At 45.6% G+C, this 27,842-nt stretch overlaps 1 protein-coding gene across 1 annotated transcript; it reads right to left on the reverse strand.

The window, feature by feature from the left end:
• Positions 1-2,873: 2,873 nt before the first annotated feature.
• Positions 2,874-27,370, reverse strand: LOC112238064 (neuronal acetylcholine receptor subunit alpha-7-like). The gene is made up of 10 exons (XM_042307420.1): positions 27,121-27,370; positions 20,334-20,473; positions 20,193-20,237; positions 19,832-19,941; positions 15,947-16,026; positions 14,228-14,395; positions 13,885-14,079; positions 11,930-12,016; positions 11,748-11,857; positions 2,874-4,595 (listed from the first exon to the last, which is right to left on the reverse strand). The coding sequence occupies exons 1-10, from the start codon at positions 27,170-27,172 to the stop codon at positions 3,714-3,716; spliced, it is 1,869 nt and encodes a 622-aa protein (XP_042163354.1). The 5' UTR covers positions 27,173-27,370; the 3' UTR covers positions 2,874-3,713.
• Positions 27,371-27,842: the final 472 nt, after the last annotated feature.

The raw sequence follows: 27,842 nt of genomic DNA on the forward strand, positions 1-27,842 counted from the left end.
GCTGTAATCAAACATGTTTTCACTTTGTCATTATGTGTGTAAATGGGTGAGAAAGTATATTTTGAATTCAGGGTGTAACACAACAAAATGTGGAAGAAGTCAAGGTGATTGAATTCTTTCTGAAAGCACTGTATGTGTTTAACCTTTTTGTCTCTGTCCACTCAATAAGGCCCTGTCTCGCTCATTATGCTACATTGAAGCAGTTTAGTACTGCTGTCAGATATAGAATCGCCAATCACCCTCTCCCCCGCCCCCTCCTCCATTAATTCTTATGGCTGCAGGGGCAGTATTGAGTAGCTTGGATGAAAGGTGCACAGAGGTGCCCATATTCAACGGCCTGCTCCTCAGTCATAGTCACAAATATTTGCATGTTATTATTAGTATTGTATAGAAAACACTCTGAAGTTTCTAAAACTGTTTGAATTATGTCTGTGAGTATAACAGAACTCACAGAAATTCCACTTCCTGTTTTTTTTCTGGGGGTGGCAGATTGTCAACCAAGCTAGCGTTGAAATTACAGCGAGATATGGATGGGTTTTCACTTCCTACACCTTCCACTAGATGTCAACAGTCAATAGAACTTTGTCTGATGACTCTAATGTGAAGGGGGGTCGAATAACACAGGAAATAGTCACCACTGCCACGAGTTGACCATGCATTCACTATGCGCGTTCACAGGGGAAGGACCTGCGTTCCACCGGTCATCTGAAGTCATTCTAATTCTCCGGTTGGAACGTTATTCAAGATGTATGTAACCAACATTCTAAAGATTGATTCAGTACATCGTTTGATATGTTTCTACTGACTGTTACGGAACTTTTGGACATTTCGTCACGTTATACTGGACGCGCTTTCTGACTTTGGAAATGTTTACCAGATTTTCTAACAAATTTTCTAACAAATCAAGCATTTATTGTGGACCTGGGATTCCTGGGACTGCATTGTGATGAAGTTCATCAAAGGTAAGGAAACATTTATCATGTATTTTCTGGTTTCTGTTGACTCCAACATGGCGGCTAATTTGGCTTCTGTTCTGAGCGCCGTCTCAGATTATTGCATGTGTTGCTTTTTCCGTAAACTTTAAAAAGAATCTGACATAGCAGTTGCATTAAGGAGAGGTATATCTATAATTCCATGTGTATAACTTGTATTATCATCTACATTTATGATGAGTATTTCTGTTGAAACGATGTGGCTATGCAAAATCACTTGATGTTTTTGGAACTAATGAATCTAATAAGCCAATGTAAACTCAGATTTGTTTACATAAATATGAACTTTATCAAACAAAACTTGCATGTATTGTGTAACATGAAGTCCTATGAGTGTCATCTGATGAAGATAATTTAAGGTAAGTAATTAATTTTATCTCTATTTCTGCTTTTTGTGAATGCTATATTTCGCTGGAAAATGGCTGTGCTTATTGTGATTTGGTGGAGACTTAACATAATCGTTTGTAGTGCTTTCGCTGAAAAGCCTATTTGAAATCAGACACTTTGGTGGGATTAACAACAAGATTACCTTTAAAATTATATAAAACACATGTATGTTTTAGGAATTGTAATTATGAGATTTCTGTGGTTTGAATTTGGCGCCCTCTATTTTCACTGGTAGTTGTCATATCGATCCCGGTATTGGGATTGCAGCCATAACAAGTTCTAATGACCAATCAGTTAAAACTCTGTTTCTCTACCACTTGCGATGTCAGCACCCACCTCTACCCCCCTTTATCCCCTCTACATCTCTCTGCATCTCTCTCTTGTCCTCTCCCTATCTCACAATGCATCACTCAATCTCTCTGCCTATCTCTATCCCATATCGCTCTCTGCCTCTGCCTCTCTCTCTCTGCCTCTGCCTCTCTCTCTCTACCTATCTCTATCCCATATCACTCTCTGCCTCTGTCTCTCTCCATCTCTGCATCTCTCCCTGTCCTTCCCTTCCTCCACCTCTCCCTCTCCTTCCCTTCCTTCACCTCTCCCTCTCCTTCCCTTCCTCCACCTCTCCCTCTGCGTCCCTGTTAACTACTCTCTGTCTCTGCATCTCTCCCTCTGCGTCCCTGTTAACTACTCTCTGTCTCTGCATCTCTCCCTCTGCGTCCCTGTTAACTACTCTCTGTCTCTGCATCTCTCCCTCTGCATCTCTCCCTCTCCTTCCCTTCCTCCATCTCTCCCTCTGCGTCCCTGTTAACTACTCTCTGTCTCTGCATCTCTCCCTCTGCGTCCCTGTTAACTACTCTCTGTCTCTGCATCTCTCCCTCTGCGTCCCTGTTAACTACTCTCTGTCTCTGCATCTCTCCCTCTGCGTCCCTGTTAACTACTCTCTGTCTCTGCATCTCTCCCTCTGCGTCCCTGTTAACTACTCTCTGTCTCTGCATCTCTCCCTCTGCGTCCCTGTTAACTACTCTCTGTCTCTGCATCTCTCCCTCTGCGTCTCTCCCTCTGCATCTCTCCCTCTGCGTCCCTGTTAACTACTCTCTGTCTCTGCATCTCTCCCTCTCCTTCCCTTCCTCCATCTCTCCCTCTGCGTCCCTGTTAACTACTCTCTGTCTCTGCATCTCTCCCTCTCCTTCCCTTCCTCCATCTCTCCCTCTGCGTCCCTGTTAACTACTCTCTGTCTCTGCATCTCTCCCTCTCCTTCCCTTCCTCCATCTCTCCCTCTGCGTCCCTGTTAACTACTCTCTGTCTCTGCATCTCTCCCTCTGCGTCCCTGTTAACTGCTCTCTGTCCCTGTTAACTACTCTCTGTCCCTGTTAACTACTCTCTGTCTCTGTTAACTACTCTCTGTCTCTGTTAACTACTCTCTGTCTCTGTTAACTACTCTCTGTCTCTGCGTCTTCGATCGGAGGGACACCATCCAGAAAAGACATAGAAAAGTAGAAAATAAGATTATTTATTTTGAGATGCAAAACGTAGACTGACACCTATTGTAGTTCCTCCAGACAGTCTGTCAACAACCAGTTATGTTTTATTTATTAGTGTGTGTTCGTGTGTGTGTGTGTGTTCGTGTGTGTGTGTGTTCGTGTGTGTGTATGGTTCTTTTGTTTGAAGCAGTGCTGAGCTGAGCTGAAGCCACAGAACCTTGTGCCAGCCCAATATGACTTATGTCCCCTCTCTGTCCAGTTCCCATCATCACACATATCACATTCATTAACACATGGCCAAAGGACAAAAACATCATCAGTGAAGGATTTGACACAACTCCCTACATTAGCCAAACTGGGCATGAAGACCCGGAAAACAGAAGAAATGCACAGTAATTGCACAGAATTTAAATTCAATATCATAATACAAATTCTAAATTATGGAATTCAAATACAATTTATGTTCCCACTAAATATGCTCCATAGTCTCCCACTCCCTTTCTGGGGGGGGGTCATGCTCCCCCGGGATGTTTGTTAAATATTTTTTAGGACTGTTAGATGGTCACTTCTGGTGACTTTTTAAGAGGACATTCTACAAAACGTCTCTTTAAAATAATTATAACCTGTAGCCCAACTGATGCAGCATAGCAGCTTTAAATAAGCTTAAGCAAGGGTTTGCCAATCTCCATTTACCCCAAATGAAAATCCCCAAAGACTCTGAATGCATCAGATGCAATAAATATGCTTTATAACTTGTCAATCTGATCTTAAAAGCGCATCTTGGCAGAAATATGGATATAAGTTGTTGTTTTTTTGAGTGGTTGCAACGATTTAGAAGCAGCGGGGCTCTTTCTCAGAAGAAGTCCTTGGAGGCGGCCTCTGCAAAGTTGGGTGCAGCCATGAGGATTGCAATGGTACAAATTATGTTGAACACACTGAACCCCACCAGACACAAACGGTCGATGACCACTGCTGCAAACTGCCACTTCTCTGCCACGCTCACCCTGCGGTCCTGCTCACGGAGACCCTCGGCCAGGAACCGCACCTCCACCAGCAGGGCCTGGAGCTGGGCCTCTGCTTCCCCAGCCTGGAACACCCTGGCCTGGGCATGGCAAGTACTTGTCCCAGCCCCATCCTCCACACAGCTGGAACCTGAGGATGAGGGGTCAGGGTCTGGAGATGTGGGGGGTTGTGGCAGGGGGCTACCCAACATTGTGGAGGAGGGTGGGTGGTGGTGGAGGATGCGGGTGTCAGAACCCCTTCTTTCTTCTCCTCCTCCTCCTCCTCCTCTTCCTCCTCTCCAGGTGACAGCAGGGTCAGGTTCAGGAGGACTCTGGAAGCCCATGTATGGCAGATGTCCATTGGGCTGAGCGTGGGGGATGGAGGGGAGATTAGGGTGTAGGTTGGGGTGTAGGTTAAGAAGGGGCTGGGGATATCGATTTGGGTTAAGGTGGATATTAGGCTGGAGGTTTGGGTTATGGTTGGGATAGGACTGGAGGGTAGGGTTGGAAGGTGGGTGTGGTAGGGGCTGGCTGAGCTGGCTTAGACTGGCCTGCAGAGAGGTGAGGCTCTGGGGGAAGGTTAAGGGGGCTGGGGTGGTGGTGGTGGGGGAGGCAGAGGAGCAGGTCTTGGTCTGGGGGTTGGAGGGGCTGTGGTGGGGTGTGAGCTCACCCCACTCTTCTGGACACTTCATCCTCAGAAACCATGGAACCCACTGGAGTAGAACCAACTCAACCTGAGAGACACACAGACAGTAAGTAAGTAAGTAAGCAAGTAAGTGGACCCAGTGACCTTCTGTGGCAGAACCAACTGAGAGAGGGAGAGGACACACACACTCACACACAGAATACAATGCATTTGGAAAGTATTCAGACCCCTTTCCTTTTTACACATTTTGTTACATTACAGCCTTATTCTAAATGGATTAAATAAACATTTTTCCTCATCAATCAAAACAAAATACCCCATAATGACAAAGCGAAAACAGGTATTTAGACATTTTTGAAAATGTATGAAATATAAAAAACAGAAATACCTTATTTACATAAGTATTCAGACCCTTTGTTATGAGACTAAAAATTGAGCTCAGGTGCATCCTGTTTCCATTGATCATTCTTGAGATGTTTCTACAACTTGTTTGGAATCCACCTGTGGTAAATTCAATTGATTTGACAAGATTTGGAAAGGCACACACCAGTTTTATTTTTATTTATTTTTAATTTTTTATTTCACCTTTATTTAACCAGGTATCAAATCAAATAAAATTTTATTTGTCACATACACATGGTTAGCAGATGTTAATGCGAGTGTAGCGAAATGCTTGTGCTTCTAGTTCCGACAATGCAGTAATAATCCAACAAGTAATCTAACTAACAATTCAAAAAAAAACCTCTTATACACAGTGTAAGGGGATAAAGAATATGTACATAAAGATATATGAATGAGTGATGGTACAGAGCGGCATAGGCAAGATGCAGTAGATGATATCGAGTACAGTATATACGTATACATATGAGATTAATAATGTAGGGTATGTGAACATTATATTAGGTAGCATTGTTTAAAGTGGCTAGTGATATATTTTACATCATTTCCCATCAATTCCCATTATTAAAGTGGCTGGAGTTGAGTCAGTGTGTTGGCAGTAGCCACTCAATGTTAGTGGTGGCTGTTTAACAGTCTGATGGCCTTGAGATAGAGACTGAAAAACAGCTTCTCGGTCCCAGCTTTGATGCACCTGTACTGACCTCGCCTTCTGGATGATAGCGGGGTGAACAGGCAGTGGCTCGGGTGGTTGTTGTCCTTGATGATCTTTATGGCCTTCCTGTAACATCGGGTGGTGTAGGTGTCCTGGAGGGCAGGTAGTTTGCCCCCGGTGATGCGTTGTGCAGACCTCACTACCCTCTGGAGAGCCTTACGGTTGTGGGCGGAGCAGTTGCCGTACCAGGCCGTGATACAGCCCGCCAGGATGCTCTCGATTGTGCATCTGTAGAAGTTTGTGAGTGCTTTTGGTGACAAGCCGAATTTCTTCAGCCTCCTGAGGTTGAAGAGGCTCTGCTGCGCCTTCTTCACGATGCTGTCTGTGTGAGTGGACCAATTAAGTTTGTCTGTGATGTGTATGCCGAGGAACTTAAAACTTACTACCCTCTCCACTACTGTTCCATCGATGTGGATAGGGGGGTGTTCCCTCTGCTGTTTCCTGAAGTCCACAATCATCTCCTTAGTTTTGTTGACGTTGAGTGTGAGGTTATTTTCCTGACACCACACTCCGAGGGCCCTCACCTCCTCCCTGTAGGCAGTCTCGTCGTTGTTGGTAATCAAGCCTACCACTGTTGTGTCGTCCGCAAACTTGATGATTGAGTTGGAGGCGTGCGTGGCCACGGAGTACAGGAGAGGGCTCAGAACGCACCCTTGTGGGGCCCCAGTGTTGAGGATCAGCGGGGTGGAGATGTTGTTGCCTACCCTCACCACCTGGGGGCGGCCCGTCAGGAAGTCCAGTACCCAGTTGCACAGGGCGGGGTCGAGACCCAGGGTCTCGAGCTTGATGACGAGCTTGGAGGGTACTATGGTGTTGAATGCCGAGCTGTAGTCGATGAACAGCATTCTCACATAGGTATTCCTCTTGTCCAGATGGGTTAGGGCAGTGTGCAGTGTGGTTGAGATTGCATCGTCTGTGGACCTATTTGGGCGGTAAGCAAATTGGAGTGGGTCTAGGGTGTCAGGTAGGGTGGAGGTGATATGGTCCTTGACTAGTCGCTCAAAGCACTTCATGATGACGGAAGTGAGTGCTACTGGTAGTCGTTTAGCTCAGTTACCTTAGCTTTCTTGGGAACAGGAACAATGGTGGCCCTCTTGAAGCATGTGGGAACAGCAGACTGGTATAGGGATTGATTGAATATGTCCGTGAACACACCGGCCAGCTGGTCTGCGCATGCTCTGAGGGCGCGGCTGGGGATGCCGTCTGGGCCTGCAGCCTTGCGAGGGTTAACACGTTTAAATGTTTTACTCACCTCGGCTGCAGTGAAGGAGAGTTCGCATGTTTTCGTTGCAGGCCGTGTCAGTGGTACTGTATTGTCCTCAAAGCGGGCAAAAAAGTTATTTAGTCTGCCTGGGAGCAAGACATCCTGGTCCGTGACGGTGCTGGTTTTCTTTTTGTAATCCGTGATTGACTGTAGACCCTGCCACATACCTCTTGCGTCTGAGCCGTTGAATTGAGATTCTACTTTGTCTCCATAATGACGCTTAGCTTGTTTGATAGCCTTGCGGAGGGAATAGCTGCACTGTTTGTATTCGGTCATGTTACCAGTCACCTTGCCCTGATTAAAAGCAGTGGTTCGAGCTTTCAGTTTCATGCGAATGCTGCCATCAATCCACGGTTTCTGGTTAGGGAATGTTTTAATCGTTGCTATGGGAACGACATCTTCAACGCACGTTCTAATGAACTCGCACACCGAATCAGCGTATTCGTCAATGTTGTTATCTGACGCAATACGAAACATATCCCAGTCCACGTGATGGAAGCAGTCTTGGAGTGTGGAATCAGCTTGGTCGGACCAGCGTTGGACAGACCTCAGGTCTGTAGGCTAGTTGGCTAGTTGAGAACAAGTTCTCATTTGCAACTGCGACATGGCCAAGATAAAGGGTAGCAATTCGACACATACAACACAGAGTTACATGGAATAAACAAAACATACAGGCAAAAATACAGTAGAACAAAAGAAAACAAAAAGTCTATATACAGTGAGTGCAAATGAGGTAAGTTAAGGAAATAAATAGGCCATGGTGGCGAAGTAATTACAATATAGCAATTAAACACTGGAATGGTAGATCGGCAGAAGATGAATGTGCAGGTAGAGATACTGGGGTGCAAAGGAGCAAAATAAATAAATACCAGTATGGGGATGAGATGGGTAGATAGATGGGCTGTTTACAGATAGGCTAAGTACAGGTGCAGTGATCTGTAAAATTCTCTGACAGATGGTGCTTAAAGCTAGTGAGGGAGATGTGAGTCTCCAGCTTCAGAAATGTTTGCAATTCGTTCCAGTCATGGGCAGCAGAGAACTGGAAGGAAAGACGACCAAATGAGGAATTGGCTTTGGAGGTGACCAGTGAGATATACCTGCTGGAGCGCGTGCTACGAGTGGGTGCTGCTATGGTGACCAGTGAGCTGAGATAAGGCGGGGCTTTACCTAGCAGAGACTTGTAGATAACCTGTAGCCAGTGGGTTTGGCGACAAGTATGAAGCGAGGGCCAACCAACGAGAGCGTACAGGTCGCAATGGTGGGTAGTGTATTGGGCTTTGGTGACAAAACAGATGGCACAGTGATAGACTGCATCCAGTTTGTTGAGTAGAGTGTTGGAGGCTATTTTATAGATGACATCACCGAAGTTGAGGATCGGTAGGATGGTCAGTTTTACGAGGGTATGTTTGGCAGCATGAGTGAAGGATGCTTTGTTGCGATATAGGATTCTAGATTTAATTTCGAATTGGAGATGCTTAATGTGAGACTGGAAGGAGAGTTTACAGTCTAACCAGACACCCAGGTATTTGTAGTTGTCCACGTATTTTAAGTCAGAGCCGTCCAGAGTAGTGATGCTGGACGGGCGAGCAGGTGCAGGCAGCGATCGATTGAAAAGCATGGATTTAGTTTTACTTGCGTTTAAGAGCAGTTGGAGGCCACGGAAGGAGAGTTATGGCATTGAAGCTCGTCTGGAGGTTAGTTAACACAGTGTCCAAGGAGGGGCCAGAAGTATACAGAATGGTGTCGTCTGCGTAGAGGTGGATCACCAGCAGCAAGAGCAACATCATTGATGTATACAGAAAAGAGAGTCGGCCCGAGAATTGAACCCTGTGGCACACCCATAGAGACTGTCAGAGGTTCGGACAACAGGCCCTCCGATTTGACACACTGAACTCTATCAGAGAAGTAGTCGGTAAACCAGGCGAGGCAATCATTTGAGAAACCAAGGCTGTCGAGTCTGCCAATAAGAATGTTGTGATTGACAGAGTCGAAAGCCTTGGCCAGGTCGATGAATACGGCTGCACAGTAATGTCTCTTATCGATTGCGGTTATGATGTCGTTTAGAACCTTGAGCGTGGCTGAGGTGCACCCATGACCAGCTCTGAAACCAGATTGCATAGCGGAGAAGGTATGGTGGGATTCGAAATGGTCAGTAATCTGTTTGTTAACTTGGCTTTCGAAGACCTTAGAAAGACAGGGTAGGATAGATATAGGTCTGTAGCAGTTTGGGTCTAGAGTGTCACCCCCTTTGAAGAGGGGGATGACCGCGGCAGCTTTCCAATCTTTGGGAATCTCAGACAATACGAAAGAGAGGTTGAACAGGCTAGTAATAGGGGTTGCAACAATTTCGGCAGATAATTTTAGAAAGAGAGGGTCCAGATTGTCTAGCCCGGCTGATTTGTAGGGGTCCAGATTTTGCAGCTCTTTCAGAACATTGGATTTGGGTAAAGGAGAAATGGTGGGGGCTTTGGCGGGTTGCTGTGGAGGGTGCCGGGTAGTTGACCGGGGTAGGGATAGCGATGTGGAAAGCATGGCCAGCCGTAGAGAAATGCTTATTGAAATTCTCAATTATAGCGGATTTATCAGTGGTGACAATGTTTCCTAGCCTCAGAGCAGTGGGCAACTGGGAGGAGGTGCTCTTATTCTCCATGGACTTTACAGTGTCCCATAACTTTTTTGAGTTCGTACTACAGGATGCAAATTTCTGTTTGAAAAAGCTTGCCTTAGCTTTTCTAACTGCCTGTGTGTATTGGTTCCTAACTTCCCTGAAAAGTTGCATATCACGGGGGCTTTTCGATGCTAATGCAGAACGCCACAGGATGTTTTTGTGCTGGTCAAGGGCAGACCGGTCTGGCGTGAACCAAGGACTATATCTATTCCTAGTTCAAAATGTTTTGAGAGGGGCATGCTTATTTAAGATCGTGAGGAAGGCACTTTTAAAGAATAGCCAGGCATCATCTACTGACGGGATGAGGTCAATGTCATTCCAGGATACCCCGGTCAGGTCGATTAGAAAGGCCTGCTCGCAGAAGTGTTTCAGGGAGCGTTTGACAGTGATGAGGGGTGGTCGTTTGGTCGCAGACCCATTAAGGATGCAGGCAATGAGGCAGTGATCGCTGAGATCTTGATTGAAAACAGCAGAGGTGTATTTGGAGGGCGAATTAGTTAGGATGACATCTATGAGGATGCCCGTGTTTACTGATTTGGGGTTGTACCTGGTAGGTTCATTGATAATTTGTGTGAGATTGAGGGCATCAAGCTTAGTGTGTAGGATGGCCGGGGTGTTAAGCATGTCCCAGTTTAGGTCACCTAGTAGCACGAGCTCAGGAGATAGATGGGGGGGAAATCAGTTCACATATGGTATCGAGGGCACAGCTGGGGACAGAGGGAGGTCTATAGCAAGCGGCAACAGTGAGAGACTTGTTTCTGGAAAGGTGAATTTTTAGAAGTAGAAGCTCAAATTGTTTGGATACAGACTTAGAAAGTAATACAAAACTCTGCAGGCTAACACCGCCCCCTTTGGCAGTTCTATCTTGGCGGAAAACGTTATAGTTAGCAATGAAGATTTCAGGGTTTTTGGTGGTTTTCCTAAGCCAGGATTCAGACACGGCTAAGACATCTGGGTTGGCAGAGTGTGTAAAACAAACTTGGGGAGTAGGCTTCTAATGTTAACAGGCATGAAACCAAGGCTTTTACATTTAGAGAAGTCAACAAATGAGAGCACCTGGGGGGGTGGGAGTGGAGCTAGGCACTGCGGGACCTGGATTAACCTCCACATCACCAGAGGAACAGAGGAGAAGTAGGATAAGGGTATGGCTAAAGACTATATGAACTGGCTAGATATAGTCTCTAGAGATGTTTAAACCAGGTGATGTCATCGCATATGTAGGAGGTGCAACAACATGGTTGGTTAAAGCATATTGAGCAGGGCTAGAGGCTCTACAGTGAAATAAGACAGTAATCACTAACCAGGACAGTAATGGACAAGGCATATTGATATTAGAGAGAGGCATGCGTAGCCAAGTGAACGTAAGGGTCCAGTGAGTGGTTGGGCTGGCTGGGGACACGGCGATTCAGACAGTTAGCAGGCTAACAAGCTAACAAGCTATCCTTGATGAAAACCTGCTCCAGAGCGCTCAGGACATCAGACTGGGGCAAAGGTTCGCCTTGCAACAGGACAATGACCCTAAGCACACAGCCAAGGCAACACAGAAGTGGCTTCAGGACAAGTCTCTGAATATCCTTGAGTGGCCCAGCCAGAGCCCGGACTTGAACCCGATCGAACATCTCTGGAGACACCTGAAAATAGTTGTGCAGCGACACTCCACATCCAACCTGACAGAGCTTGAGAGGATCTGCAGAGAAGAATGAGAAGAATGAGAGAAACTCCCCAAATACAGGTGTGCAAGCTTGTAGCATCATACCCAAGAAGACCCAAGGTTATAATTGCTGATAAAGGTGCTTCAACAAAGTACTGAGTAAAGGGTCTGAAAACTTATGTAAATGTGATATTTCATTTTTTTATATACATATGTATATATCAAACATTTCTAAAAACCTGTTTTTGCTTTGTCATTATGGGGTATTGTGTGCAGATTGATGGGGGAAAAAACGATTTAATCAATTTTAGAATAAGGCTGTAACGTAACAAAATGTGGAAAACGTAAAGGGGTCTGAATACTTTCCGAATGCACTGTAAAGTAAGTAGATAAGAGGAACCAGGTAATGTACTGCAGCAGAACAAACTGCACCTGATAGAAGAGGACAGGACACACACAAGGTGCAGACATTCACAGATATGAGAGGAACACACACAGACAGTCACAGACACACGTCATAATCAGTAGACAGACAGAGAGCCTCACCCATTGAGGCATGTCTCCACTGTTGGGATCGTGGTGATGGTATTGAAGTACAACTACTGTCGCCACCACTGACATCCCTACGGTAACCATGGTACTCACAAAATACTGACCTAGGATGGAGACACAGTATTATAGTACACTTATACAGAGACACACACCCACACACACACACAGTTACTGACCTATCAGTGGTATGCAGTCTGAGGTAGCTGGCATAATCTCAGCCACAAGCAACATGAAGAAAGTCTGAGAGAGAAGAATTGTAATGCCTGGAGAGAGAGATGGGGAAAAGGATATTATTACACTGGGAAATTCTCCATCTCTCTGCCAACTCACCCCACCCATCCAACTCTCCCTCCATCTGTCCTTCCCCTCCACACTCTCCTTCTCTCTCCCCATCTCTGTCCCTCTGCTGCGCTCCCCACCCCTCTTCTTCTTCCTCTATCACTGTCCCTCACCTCCCCACCCCTCTTCTCTCCCTCTATCACTGTCCGTCATCTCCCCACCCCTCTTCTCTCCCTCTATCACTGTCCTCCATCTCCCCACCCCTGTTCTCTCCCTCTATCACTGTCCCTCACCTCCCCACCCCTCTATCACTGTCCCTCACCTCCCTGCCCCCTTCTCTCCCTCTATCACTGCCCCTCACCTCCCCGCCCCTTCTCTCCCTCTATCACTGTCCCTCACCACTGTCCCCCTCCATCTCTGTCCCTCCCCTACCCACACCCCTTCTCTCCCTCCATCTCTGTCCCTCCCCTCCCCTACCCACACCCATTCTCTCCCTCCATCTCTGTCCCTCCCCTACCCACACCCCTTCTCTCCCTCCATCTCTGTCCCTCCCCTACCCACACCCCTTCTCTCCCTCCATCTCTGTCCCTCCCCTACCCACACCCCTTCTCTCCCTCCATCTCTGTCCCTCCCCTACCCACACCCCTTCTCTCCCTCCATCTCTGTCCCTCCCCTACCCCACCCCTTCTCTCCCTCCATCCATCTGTCCCTCCCCTACCCACACCCCTTCTCTCCCTCCATCACCCCTTCTCTCCCTCCATCTGTCCCTCCCCTACCCACACCCCTTCTCTCCCTCCATCTCTGTCCCTCCCCTACCCACACCCCTTCTCTCCCTCCATCTCTGTCCCTCCCCTACCCACACCCCTTCTCTCCCTCCATCTCTGTCCCTCCCCTACCCACACCCCTTCTCTCCCTCCATCTCTGTCCCTCCCCTACCCACACCCCTTCTCTCCCCCTCCATCTCTGTCCCTCCCCTACCCACACCCCTTCTTCTCTCCTCCATCTCTGTCCCCCCTCCCACACCCCTTCTCTCCCTCCATCTCTGTCCCTCCCCTACCCACCCCCTTCTCTCCCTCCATCTCTGTCCCTCCCCTACCCACACCCCTTCTCTCCCTCCATCTCTGTCCCTCCCCTACCCACACCCCTTCTCTCCCTCCATCTCTGTCCCTCCCCTACCCACACCCCTTCTCTCCCTCCATCTCTCTCCCGCTTTCTGATTGTAAAAATCACTTGAGGTTTTCTTGGACCGACAGAGAAACAATAAAAGAGAGGGCAGGTACGGAGAGAGAAAGAGAGAGAGAAAGAGAGAGAGTCATACAGCAGGACCATTATCTCATCTCTCCATCTCTAACACCTGATTTATTTTTCATCACTCTGAACTATAATTTCTTTCTCTTCTATCTTTCCCTTACCCCTCATCATCTTCCCTTACACCTCATCATCTTCCCTTACACCTCATCATCTTCCCTTACACCTCATCATCTTCCCTTACACCTCATCATCTTCCCTTACACCTCATCATCTTCCCTTACACCTCATCATCTTCCCTTACACCTCATCATCTTCCCTTACACCTCATCATCTTCCCTTACACCTCATCATCTTCCCTTACACCTCATCATCTTCCCTTACACCTCATCATCTTCCCTCTTTTCATCATATTTTACACTTTCCAGCACCTCAGACCTCCCCTTTTCACCTCCAACATCTCCATCTCCATCCCTTCTCCCTTTTATACTCCTCTTCTCCCTCCCCCTGTCCTACGCCTCTCCCTCTGCCTCTCCCTCTTCCTTCTCCTTCCTTCTCCCTCCTCTCCCTCACACTCCCCCTTTCCTCCTCCCCCTCTCCTCACCCAGACCAATCTTCTCCCCCGATTGGGCTGGCAGTAGAAACACCAACAGTGTCAAGGAGGAGATCAGAACACAGGGGACGAGGAGGTTGAGAGCGTAGAATAGAGTTCTCCGTCGTAGGGTCACAACAAAGGTCACATCAGAGTAGGGCTCTGTACAGCACTCATAAAATATCTCATGACGATCACCTGGTACACCTACAAGAGGGGGGAGGGGAGGAAAGAGGGAGTGAGAGATTAGAAAATAAGAGAGAGGAGAGAGAGATAGAAGAGGGATGGGAAAAGAAGAGAGGGAGGGTAAAGGAGGAGGGGCAACCTGGGTCAGGGGCAGACAGAGCTCTCTCACCCAGCAGTTCCCACTCTCCATTGGACATGTATCCTGACAGGTCAGCCTCCTGCATCTGGAGGTCCAGCAGCCAGCCGTCAAACGTCCATGAGCCAAACTTCAGCTCACAGTGCTGGACGTCAAAGGGAAACCAACGCACATCCACTTCACACGCACTGCTGAAAATACCTGGGGCAGGAAGAGGGGGAGGGGAGATGTGGGGGAGAGGGAGTGAGAGAAGGGAAAGGGGGAGAAAATAAAATAGAGTTTGAGAGAGAAGTGCATTATCAGTAGGGGAGAGTGGGGTAAGTTGAGCCATTTGTTACATTCAACATCAAAGGAAACATAACATTCTAATAAAGATATCTACATATATTTCAGGATGTTGTGTATCACTGGAAATAATCAGAATTAATGTAAATGCTACAGTTTTGAAAACACAGCTTGTCCAAAAAAAGGCTTAACTTACCCCAAGGCCATTGGCCCGACTTACCCCGAGGCCATTGGCCCGACTTACCCAGAGGCCATTGGCCCGACTTACCCAGAGGCCATTGGCCCGACTTACCCAGAGGCCATTGGCCCGACTTACCCAGAGGCCATTGGCCCGACTTACCCAGAGGCCATTGGCCCGACTTACCCAGAGGCCATTGGCCCGACTTACCCAGAGGCCATTGGCCCGACTTACCCAGAGGCCATTGGCCCGACTTACCCAGAGGCCATTGGCCCGACTTACCCAGAGGCCATTGGCCCGACTTACCCAGAGGCCATTGGCCCGACTTACCCAGAGGCCATTGGCCCGACTTACCCCAAGGCAAACATTTTGACTATATTTGCCCACACAGCTACCAAGGATGTACTTTCATGCTTGTTTTAGGACCTCATATTGAAGCTTATAGAGACCCCAACTGATCTATAGAACAATATTTAAATGATCTACTTTGGTTTAGATATAAGCATCATGAAACATCTAACACAAAATATTTGTTTGACTTGGTGAAAATACTTTTTTTTGACCTAACTTGCTTACCACTTTTTCCATGTTGTCATGACTCCCACCGAAGGTGGCTCCCCTGCCTGTTCGGGCGGCGTTCGCCGGTCGTCGTCGCCGGTCTACTAGCCGCCACCAATCCCTTTTTCCTTTTCGTTTCGTTTTGTCTTATTGGTTGCACCTGTTCCCTGTTTCGGTTCTTGATTTATGTCTATTTAAGCCTGTTAGGTCCGCCTAGGTTTGTGCGGGATTGTTACTCTGTTGGTTGTGTTTTCGTGTTTGTTTTCTCCAGACTGTTTGGTCCTGTGTTTGGGCTGGTCTGTTTGGTCCTGTGTTTGGGCTGGTCTGTTTGGTCCTGTGTTTGGGCTGGTCTGTTTGGTCCTGTGTTTGGGCTGGTCTGTTTGGTCCTGTGTTTGGGCTGGTCTGTTTTATGCGCCCTGTATTTTGGCGTGACCGTTTTGTTCCCGGAGAATAAATTACGATTTACCAAACCCTCTGCGCCTGACTCAACCCACCACTCCTAGTAAACTCTGAAACATGTAGGTACTTCCTTCCCACACTCCTTGCAATGACCTCTTCCTAAATATTTGATCAAATTATAAATGTTGTGTATGATTTATTAGAAACCAGCGTGGCTCAACTTACTCCTTGTCTCAACTTACCCCACTCTCCCCTATATCTATGTTAAACTAAAATGAGAGGGGAAGGTCAGGGAAGAATAAAAAGAGAGAAAGGTTGATCTATAGACTTACCTGGAGGTAGGTACTCACAGAATCCACTGGAGTTGACCAGCACATAGCTCTTAAAGGTGGCATCAAATTTATCATGGGCACTGAGAAGGACAAAAAAGAAAGATCAGCAAGGTGTGTGTGTGTGTGCGTGCGTGCACTTTAATTTAACCAGTTGCTTAATCAGCATTTTTCTCTGGGTTGAGTGAACTTCAAAATAGCATTGAAATTGATTCAAATATCAAGGCAACCAGCTGCCATAGGATTTCTAGTTTTCTCAACACTAGATTCTAGTTTGCTCAACACCATGCCCATCATTAACATATTTCACAGCATGCTTTATTGCAGGATGATTTTCAGAATTGTTTGTTTTAATACCTGTGTTTTTGCATACATATTGTTTGGCTGATTAAGCTTATGCTACACAAAGACAAAGGGCATTTTTCTAAACGAATCCAATCTATTAGTCTGGATATCTTCACTCTGGCTAGATTCTAATAGGAATTACACAATTTTGCAAGCCAGCAATTATGTGACTTGCAGGCTGGATGTGGCCTGTAAACCAGGAGTTTCAGATCACTGTGTTAGGGTATAACTAGTGATGAGTATTTTTCGGGAAGCCAGATCTTTGGTGCCGTTCACCTAAATGAACCGTTCATTTGGCTCCCAAACGGCTCTTTATTTAGTAGTGCATAAAAAAGTGTGAAACGTAAAAAATTGAATATTTCTCATTTAAAGCCTAAAATGTTCCCTACCATTATGCAGAGAGTGAAATGTGAGTTCAAATACATTTTAAATGATGGAATTAGATTGCTTGGCTCTCTCCTCACTACCTACTGTTCCTGCAGTGAGGAATGAATAGCTTCAGAGAATGGTTGTCTGGAGCTCATAAAGCAGTAGTAGCAGGGAGTCAAATGAACGCCTCATTCACAGACACAATATGGTTCCAGACGCTCACCAAAAAGATCTGTTCAAAAAGAGCTGTTCATTTGCCAACAACTCATCACTAATATGTAACTTATTTTAATGTAGGTCATAAAGTATTCACAACCTTTCACGTTGTCTAATGATTGGAGACAGGTGCAGGAATGCGTAATAGGGGTTTTATTCTCTCCACACAAACAAAAGAGCTTCTAAATAATACGGGACGAGACCCGTAAAGCAAGTGCACAATAACACGTATCATGGAAGCTGAAACAACAGCACAGGTACTCACAGGACTAAGGGACATGGTAACAATAACCGACAAGGACAATGGGGAACAGAGGGCACATATATAACATACTAATCAGGGGAAATGGGAACCAGGTGTGCGTAATGAGACAAGACAGTCCGGGGTTGGCGGTAATGAATCCAGTTCAGTGATGTCTAGAAGGCCGGTGACGTAGACCCCCGGAGCTGGTGAACGAAATGAGCAGCAGTACCGGGGGTTGATCCGTGACAGTACCCCCCACTCGGCAGGTTCCGAGTGGAGAGCCAGACCCGGTCACCTGGAGAGAAGACAGGTGTCTCACTGTGGTGGCGGTTGGCCTGTTCCTTGTGCCGATGCACGGCCCACTGGAGATGAGTGTGAGCAGCGTTCCAGGTATCCTCAGCGCGCCAAAACCACTTGCCCACCGCAGAAGCCTCGGTCTCGGATGCCAAGGCACCAGGGCCGGCTGATACCCCAACACGCAATGGAAAGGAATGAGGTTAGTGGAGGAGTGGCGGAGGGATTTCTGTGCGTACGCAGCCCAAGGTAGAAAACCCGCCCACTCCCCCAGCCGGTCCTGACAGTAACGCCTCATGAACCTGCTCACTTTGTTACACCAACTCAAGCAGGGGAGACCGAAAACAATCAAAAAGGTGATGTGTTCTAAATGAGTCCCATGGGTCAGCAGAGAAACGGGAACAGTGATGTTATGTACGAGACCTGTCCCTATTGGACGATTATCCAGGGCTCGAACTGGAATGGGTGTCTGTAGGGCAACCAAAGGAATGCGTAATGCAGTGGCAAAAGATTGCCGGGCAGCTCCGGAATCAATCAGAGCTAACGGGAGTGAGGGGCTAGGGTATTCAGGGAATTTAATAGGAAAACATACTGGTTGAGTTGACAGAAAAGGAGGGGAGATCATACATCCTACCTCGGTTGGAGCAGGATAAATCCCTTGCTTGTCACCTCCTTGTCTATTAGTGGATAGAGGGCAGGTCAGGGAGAAATGACCCCTTTCTCCACAATAGGAGCAGAGGCCCAGATTCCTCCTTCTCCTACACTCTGCCTCGCGCAAACATGCAGAACCCACCTCCATCGGCTCTGGACACGGTGCAGGTGTAGCCATGGGCTGCGGCTTCCACGCAGGTCTTCATCGGGACAGCTGGAGGTTGTCCAAACGAATCGCCATGCTGATGAGCTGGTGGAGTGACAGGTTGTCATCACGGCAGGCTAACTCCATCTGTACCTCCTCCCGCAGTCCGCAGCGGAAAACGGTAACCAGAACCGACTTGTTCCATCCGGTGGAGGCCGCGATGGTCCGGAAATCCAGAGTGAAGTCCTAGATCCTGGCGTAATCGGAGTAGACGGTCATCCCATTTTCGGCCGTCCACAGGATGTACAGGTCGCATTGCAGAAGGAATCCCTTGCATCCCGCTGGCGTGCCGTCAAAGTGCTCCGGGAAGGACAGGAGTATTCCGCGGACTGGCTCAGATGGGACAGAGGCATGTAGTGGTGTGGGGGCTTGTGTCGGAACCGGTGCTGGAGACTGGAGGGACTGTACATTGCCCTCCAAACGCAGTATGGTTGCCAACACGCTGTCCATGTTGCTGCTGAGTCTGGAGAGACAGTCCTTTTGATTCTGGACTGCCTCTACGATGGTCGACAGCTCGGTTGTTCCTGCTGTCTCCATTTCAGGGGTTGGTTATTCTGTCATGTTGTCTAATGATTGGAGACAGGCGCAATAATATGTAATAGGGGTGTTATTCTCTCCATCCAAACAAAAGAGCGAGGTGGAAACCTCTAAATAATACAAGACCTGTAAAACAAGTGCACAATAACACGTATCATGGAAGCTGAAACAATAGCACAGGACTAAGGGACATGGTAACAGTAACCGACAAGGACAATGGGGAACAGAGGGCACATATATAACATACTAATCAGGGGGAATAGGAACCAGGGGTGTGTAATGAGACAAGACAGTCGGGGGTTGGTGGTAATGATCCAGTTCGTGACGCCTAGAAGGCCGGTGACGTAGACCTCCGGAGCTGGTGAATGGAATGAGCAGCAGTACCGGGGGGATCCGTGACACAACCCCTTGACTTTATCCACATTTTGTTGTGTTACAGCTTGAATTTAAAATGGATTACTTTGAGATTTTGTGTCACTGGACAACACTAAGTACCCCACAATGTGAAAGAAATGTTTTGAAATTAATTAAAAAATAAAAAGTCAATAAGTATTCAACTTTTAAAATATATATATATATATTGCTTGTTCTGTGTGCAATATTAGTGTTTAACATGGTTCTTTACCTAATCTCTGTACCCCACACATACAATTATCTGTAAGGTCCCTCAGTCGAGAAGTGAATTTCAAACAGATTCAATCACAAAGACCAGGGAGATTTTCCAATGCCTCGCAAAGAAGGGCACCTATTGGTAGAGACGTAAAAAAAAATCAGACATTGAATACCCCTTGGAGCATGGTGTTATTAATTCCATTTTGGATGGTGTATCAATGCACCCAGTCACTACAAAGATACAGGTGTCCTTCCAAACTCAGTATATAGTACAACGCACGTGTGTTAAGCTCTTGCTTATCTATCCTATACAGTTGAGCAAACTATAAATCCTATTGCAGCTGGTTGCCTTGATATTTTAAGTTAAATAAACAAATACATTTTTAGAGAGAGAGAGAGAGAGAGAGACCCACACCTGTTGTACAGTAGTATATCAGGTATCCAGACCTGGTCAGTAGTGAAGCGAAGGGTTTTCACTCCAGGGTACTCTGACTGGTTCCACTGAAGGTAGTGGTCAAACCATTGCTATACAAATCCAGTCAATAAATTATTAAGGTTACAGGGGCTGGTTACACAGGCAGACCAATTCTGATATTTTTCCACTAATTGGTATTTTGACCAATCACATCAGATCTTTTCAGAGCAAAATACCAATTAGTGAAAGAAATATCAGAATTGGGCTGCCTGTCTAAACACAGCCAGGGAGCCACACACACACACACACACACACACACACCCACAAGCGGGCATGGACACACATGCAGGGTCATCCTCACCATCTGAAGCCAGGCATTAGTGGTGAGAATCTGGTTTTTCTCATCCTGGAATAAGATGAAGACAGTTCAGTGTGTGTGTGTGTGTGTGTGTGTGTGTGTGTGTGTGTTTATATGAATGTATAAGAGAACATGGTAGCGTACCACATTCATGACTTGTAAGAGAGTGTAGGAGAATCGGACAGTGAGTGGTAGAGAGTCGTTGGCAACAGGTCTCTCCATACGGTTATAGTCCCTCAGTAGCTCCCTCAATAGATTACGCTGGTGGGGACCCTGCTCAGATACTGAGAGAGGGGGAGGGAGAGAGGAGGGAGGGGGATAAGGAGTAGAAAGGAGGGAAAGGGATGAGGATGAGGGAGGAGAGCGGGAGAGAGAGGGGGCAATGACGAGAGGGAAAGAATAAGAAGACAGAGGAGACAGATTGGACTGTTACAAAGAGACAACTACATTCCTGTAGACAGAATGGACTGTTACAAAGAGACAACTACATTCCTGTAGACAGAATGGACAGTTACAAAGAGACAACTACATTCCTGTAGACAGAATGGACAGTTACAAAGAGACAACTACATTCCTGTAGACAGAATGGACCGTTACAAAGAGACAGCTACATTCCTGTAGACAGAATGGACCGTTACAAAGAGACAGCTACATTCCTGTAGACAGAATGGACAGTTACAAAGAGACAGCTACATTCCTGTAGACAGAATGGACCGTTACAAAGAGACAACTACATTCCTGTAGACAGAATGGACCGTTACAAAGAGACAACTACATTCCTGTAGACAGAATGGACAGTTACAAAGAGACAACTACATTCCTGTAGACAGAATGGACAGTTACAAAGAGACAACTACATTCCTGTAGACAGAATGGACAGTTACAAAGAGACAACTACATTCCTGTAGACAGAATGGACCGTTACAAAGAGACAACTACATTCCTGTAGACAGAATGGACAGTTACAAAGAGACAGCTACATTCCTGTAGACAGAATGGGCAGTTACAAAGAGACAACTACATTCCTGTAGACAGAATGGACAGTTACAAAGAGACAACTACATTCCTGTAGACAGAATGGACAGTTACAAAGAGACAACTACATTCCTGTAGACAGAATGGACAGTTACAAAGAGACAACTACATTCCTGTAGACAGAATGTACCTATAATTTTCATCATAGGTACACTTCAACTATGACAGACAAAATTAGAAAAAAAATCCAGAAAATCACATTGTAGGATTTTTAATGCATTTTTTGCAAATTATGGTGGAAAATAAGTATTTGGTCAATAACAAAAGTTTATCTCAATACTTTGTTATATACCCTTTGTTGGCAATGACAGAGGTCAAACGTTTTCTGCAAGTCTTCACAAGGTTTTCACACACTGTTGCTGGTATTTTGGCCCATTCCTCCATGCAGATCTCCTCTAGAGCAGTGATGTTTTGGGGCTGTTGCTGGGCAATACAGACTTTCAACTCCCTCCAAAGATTTTCTATGGGGTTGAGATCTGGAGACTGGCTAGGCCACTCGAGGACCTTGAAATGCTTCTTACGAAGCCACTCCTTCGTTGCCCGGACGGTGTGTTTGGGATTATTGTCATGCTGAAAGACCCAGCCACGTTTCATCTTCAATGCCCTTGCTGATGGACGGAGGTTTTCACTCAAAATCTAACGATACATGGCCCCATTCATTCTTTCCTTTACACGGATCAGTCGTCCTGGTCCCTTTGCAGAAAAACAGCCCCAAAGCATGATGTTTCCACCCCCATACTTCACAGTAAGTATGGTGTTCTTTGGATGCAACTCAGCATTCTTTGTCCTCCAAACACAATGAGTTGAGTTTTTACCAAAAAGTTCAATTTTGGTTTCATCTGACCATATGACATTCTCCCAATCTTCTTCGGGATCATCCAAATGCTCTCTAGCAAACTTCAGACGGGCCTGGACATGTACTGGCTTAAGCAGGGGGACACGTCTGGCACTGCAGGATTTGAGTCCCTGGCGGCGTAGTGTGTTACTGATGGTAGGCTTTGTTACTTTGGTCCCAGCTCTCTGCAGGTCATTCACTAGGTCCCCCCGTGTGGTTCTGGGATTTTTGCTCACTGTTCTTGTGATCATTTTGACCCCACGGGGTGAGATCTTGCATGGAGCCCCAGATCGAGGGAGATTATCAGTGGTCTTGTATGTCTTCCATTTCCTAATAATTGCTCCCACAGTTGATTTCTTCAAACCAAGCTGCTTGCCTATTGCAGATTCAGTCTTCCCAGCCTGGTGCAGGTCTACAATTTTGTTTCTGGTGTCCTTTGACAGCTCTTTGGTCTTGGCCATAGTGGAGTTTGGAGTGTGACTGTTTGAGGTTGTGGACAGGTGTCCTTTATACTGATAACAAGTTCAAACAGGTGCCATTAATACAGGTAACGAGTGGAGGACAGAGGAGCCTCTTAAAGAAGAAGTTACAGGTCTGTGAGAGCCAGAAATCTTGCTTGTTTGTAGGTGACCATAAATTCATAAAAAAGTGTACCTATGATGAAAATCCTAAAAAGTCGGAAGTTTACATGCACCTAGGTTGGAGTCATTAAAACTTGTTTTTCAACCACTCCACACATTTCTTGTTAATTAACAAACTATAGTTTTGGCAAGTCGGTTAGGACATCTACTTTGTGCATGACAATAGTAATTTTTCCAACAATTGTTTACAGACAGATTATTTCACTTATAATTCACTGTATCACAATTCCAGTGAGTCAGAAGTTTACACACACGAAGTTGATGTAACGGGATTCGTCCTCCTCTGACGAGGAGTATGAGAGATCGGACCAATATGCAGCGTGGTACGTGTTCGGCATGTTTTAATGAACAAAATCACTGAACACGAAAATACAAAATAACAAATAGAAAGACAGAAACGAAAACCGAAACAGTTCTGTGTGAAACACACAGACACAGAAAACAATCACCCACCAAACAAACACTGGTGGGAAAAGGCTACCTGAGTATGACAACTAACGACACCTGCCTCTGATTGAGAACCATACCAGGCCAAACGCAAAATACAACATAGAAAAACAAACATAGACCGCCCACCCCAACTCACGCCCTGACCATACTAAAACAAAGACAAAACAAAGGAACTAAGGTCAGAACGTGACAGTTGACTGTGCCTTTAAACAGCTTGGAAAATTCCAGAAAATTATGTCATGGCTTTAGAAGCTTCTGATTGGCTAATTGACATAATTTGAGTCAATTGGAGGTATACCTGTGGATTCAAATTTCCAAATGCCTGAAGGTACCACGTTCATCTGTACAAACAATAGTACGCAAGTATTAACACCTTGTGACCACGCAGCCGTCATACCGCTCAGGAAGAAGACACGTTCTGTCTCCTAGAGATGAACGCACTTTGGTGCGAAAAGTGCAAATCAATCCCAAAACAACAGCAAAGGACTTTCTGAAGATGCTGGAGGAAACAGGTACAAAAGTATCTATATACACAGTAAAACGAGTCCTATATCAGCATAACCTGAAAGGCTGCTCAGCAAGGAAGAAGCCACTGCTCCAAAACCACCATAAAAAAGCCAGACTACGGTTTGCAACTACACATGGGGACAAAGATCATACTTTTTGGAGAATTGTCTTCTGGTCTGATGAAACAAAAATATATTTTTTGGGGCCATAATGACCATCGTTATGTTTGGAGGAAAAAGGTGGAGGCTTGCAACCCGAAGAACACCATCTAAACTGTGAAGCACGGGGCTGGCAAAATAAAGTGGTGATCCTGATGTCACGTTCTGACCTTTATTTCCTTTGTTTTGTATTTAGTTAGTATGGTCAGGGCGTGAGTTGGGTGGGCAGTCTATGTTTGATTTTCTATGATTTGGGGATTTCTATGTTTCGGCCTAGTATGGTTCTCAATCAGAGGCAGGTGTCATTAGTTGTCTCTGATTGAGAATCATACTTAGGTAGCCTGGGTTGCACTGTTTGTTTGTGGGTGATTGTCTATGTTAGTGGCTTGTGTCAGCACAGGTCTCATTTGTAGCTTCACGGTCGTATTTGGTTTATTGTTTTTTGTTACTCTTTTGTATAGTGTTCAGTGTTCTCTTTATTAAAATTCACTATGAACACATACCACGCCGCATATTGGTCCTCTGATCCTTCTCGCCTCTCCTCTTCAGATGAAGAGGAGGAAGACCGTGACACCTGACCTAAGACAGGGAATTTTTTACGAGGATTAAATGTCAGGAATTGTGAAAATCTGAGTTTAAATGTAGTTGGCTAACATGTATGTAAACTTCCGACTTCAATTGTACATCAGTCAAGAGTAAAGAGTAGCCAGTTTCTGCTCTGCTTGCTTTTTCAACTCGGAGAGCGCAACACATATGGACTGACAGCATCTGCCTCTGTTCAACGTTCCAGTGCTGGTCCAGCCAGCCTTTCAGAAGCTGGGCCTTTACACAGCCTGTCCGCCTGCTCTGTGGTGTCCGCGTGGTCCTAAATCCAGCTGGCTTAAATCTCCAAACAGCCTATCCAACTGCGCTAAGGTGTAGTCCTAAAGCACACAGAAGCTGTTTTTCGTATCACAGTGCAATGATAAAACTGGGGGGAACAAAAATGCATTTTCAGAAGGTGGGGGTATCATTACCCCTCTGTCCCCAATGAAAGTTGCACCCCTGGAAAAATGAGAGAGAGAAATATATAGAAGAAGGTGTAGAACGTAAGTGATATAATTGCACAGATAGAGATGAAGAATATCTAAAATGGGGAAGAGATGAGCTGTAGGAGAAGAAAATATGAATCCAGAAGGGAGTGAGAATAATAAAAACATAATGAGAAGAAAGACACCAAAAAAAGAAGAAATCATCTGAATGGAACGGTTTCAAATCGTTTTAAACAAAGCTGCTTTGAAAACGAGTACAGAGATTAATAGATGACTGGAAGAGGCAGGGGGTGGGATGTGAAGAGATGGTGAAAGAGGAGAATCAAGAGGAGAGAGACTGAAGAGAGGGAGATAGTATCCAGACAGGCCCATTAATTGTTAAAGGTAGAGTCAGCAATATGACGTAGCTGAACAAAGTAAACAGCATAGTGGGTCAATTTCCGCAACAACTAAGAATGTTGGAGAGTGAGGCTAAACCCCTCTTTTGGTCCAGTGGCTACCACGTTGTAATAGCGTGAAGCGAACCTGTGCACAAAAGCAGATACTGTGTGTGACTGTGTGAGAGCAAAGTCTTGCATCTTGCTCATCGTAATATCTGCGGTGCTGCTCGTGCAACGTCATTCCGCTGACTCTACCTTTAAGGGGATTGACTAGTCTCTCTGTGGCCGTTAAAACGTCTGATCTATTCCACACTGGAAATGGTGACGCATTAAACACTAAAACCCTCCACCCTTCTAGCAGCTCCATCGTGGACTGATTTCACTCATTCCTGTTTCACAACTGTATCAGACTTAATGTATCTGTGCAGTTGATGAAATTCAGAAGCAATGTCTAACTAAAAATCGAATCAAATCAAATGTTATTAGTCACATACACATATTTAGCAGATGTTATTGCAGGTGTATTGCAGTAGTATCTAACAATTCACAACAATACACACAAATCTAAAAGTAAAAGAAAGGAATTAAGAAATATATAAATATATAGAACTAGTGAATGTAATGTAGACCCACATAGAATCGAGTACAGTCTTTATAACAGCATGTTGCGTTTGTATGTAATATGCTATTATGTACCACAAAGCTTGTAAACGGCCTTTGTGGAGATTCATTTGTTGTGTTTTATTGCAATGTATTGCATTGTATTACTCTGGTGAATATCACCCCACAGAAAGAGCATTCCAGGTGGTACCATATCAATATACAGTCACAAGATGGTACCATATCAATATACAGTCACAAGATGGTACCATATCAATATACAGTCACAAGATGGTACCATATCAATATACAGTCACAAGATGGTACCATATTAATATACAGTCACAAGATGGTACCATATCAATATACAGTCACAAGATGGTACCATATCAATATGCAGTCACAAGATAGTACCATATCAATATGCAGTCACAAGATGGTACCATATCAATATACAGTCACAAGATGGTACCATATCAATATGCAGTCACAAGATGGTACCATATCAATATGCAGTCACAAGATGGTACCATATCAATATACAGTCACAAGATGGTACCATATTAATATACAGTCACAAGATGGTACCATATCAATATGCAGTCACAAGATGGTACCATATCAATATACAGTCACAAGATGGTACCATATCAATATGCAGTCACAAGATGGTACCATATCAATATGCAGTCACAAGATGGTACCATATCAATATGCAGTCACAAGATGGTACCATATCAATATACAGTCACAAGATGGTACCATATCAATATACAGTCACAAGATGGTACCATATCAATATACAGTCACAAGATGGTACCATATCAATATACAGTCACAAGATGGTACCATATCAATATGCAGTCACAAGATGGTACCATATCAATATGCAGTCACAAGATGGTACCATATCAATATACAGTCACAAGATGGTACCATATCAATATGCAGTCACAATATGTTAGCCATCTAAGACACTGCTGCTGGTGCAGAGATGAACACATCAACCAATGATGGATTAAAACAGACAGGAGAGTTGGATTTTACAACTGTGATGAACAACATTCTAACCTGTAAGCTCTGTGATCATTCCTCTCCCTTGTCTCTCTTTATTCCTGCTCCTCTTCTCTCCTCCCTCTCTATTCATTTCCCTCTCCTCTCTTCTCTCTCTGCTATGCAGCTGGAACTGTGCGGTTGAGTTCTCATATATCAATGGACTTGCACATAGTGTACGTACACGTAGAAGCACATACACAACACACACACACACAGAGAAAACATGAAAGTCACTTACCGTGGAGCAGAGCTGAGAGTCCAAACAGACAGATAGCCACATATTGCCTCATGTTGCACTACTGAACATAGAGAGCAGAGAAAGAGATGGGAAACAACAGACGGAGAGAGAGAGAGAGGCAGGGTAGAGTGGAATAGAGAGGGAGGGAGGCAGGACATGTCAGGAGCAGGGCAGGCAGCAACAGACAGAGAGAAGAGAGAGAGACAAGGAAGAGAAGAAGGGTAGGGAGGCAGAGGCAAGAAGAAAAACCAGCTGAGTGCACAGGAAGATAGAGGGAGAAAAAGGGAGGTTGGATTGGTGGAGAGGGAGAGAAGCTGGCAGCAACACAGGGAGAGAGGTACAGGGAGGGAGAGAGGGAAAAAGATGAGAAGAGGCCATAGTTACTCTTAGAAAAAAGGGTTCCAGAAGGGTTCTTCAGCTGTCCCCATAGGAGAACCCTTTTTGTTTCCAGGTAGAACTACACTATATAAACAAAAGTATGTGGACACCCCTTCAAATTAGTGGACTCAACTATTTCAGCCACACCCTTGCTGACAGGTGTGTAAAATGGAGCACACAGCCATGCACTCTCCATAGACAAACATTGGCAGTAGAATAGCCTTACTGACAAGCTGAGTGATAGGATGCCACCTTTCCAACAAGTCAGTTCGTCACCTGCACACATTTCTGCCCCGGTCAACTGTAAGTGCTGTTATTGTGAAGTGGTAACATCTAGGAGCAAC

This window comes from Oncorhynchus tshawytscha, linkage group LG03 (assembly GCF_018296145.1).
Source record: "Oncorhynchus tshawytscha isolate Ot180627B linkage group LG03, Otsh_v2.0, whole genome shotgun sequence".
Classification (NCBI taxonomy): Eukaryota; Metazoa; Chordata; class Actinopteri; order Salmoniformes; family Salmonidae; genus Oncorhynchus; species Oncorhynchus tshawytscha.

Coding starts and splice junctions, on each gene's coding strand:
- LOC112238064 (XM_042307420.1), bottom strand. CDS start 27,172: ATGAGGCAATATGTGGCTATCTGTCTGTTTGGACTCTCAGCTCTGCTC. Junction 14,080..14,227: donor TGGAGAGTGGGAACTGCTGG/GTGAGAGAGCTC, acceptor CCCCTCTTGTAG/GTGTACCAGGTGATCGTCAT. Junction 11,858..11,929: donor AGACTGCATACCACTGATAG/GTCAGTAACTGT, acceptor TCTCCATCCTAG/GTCAGTATTTTGTGAGTACC.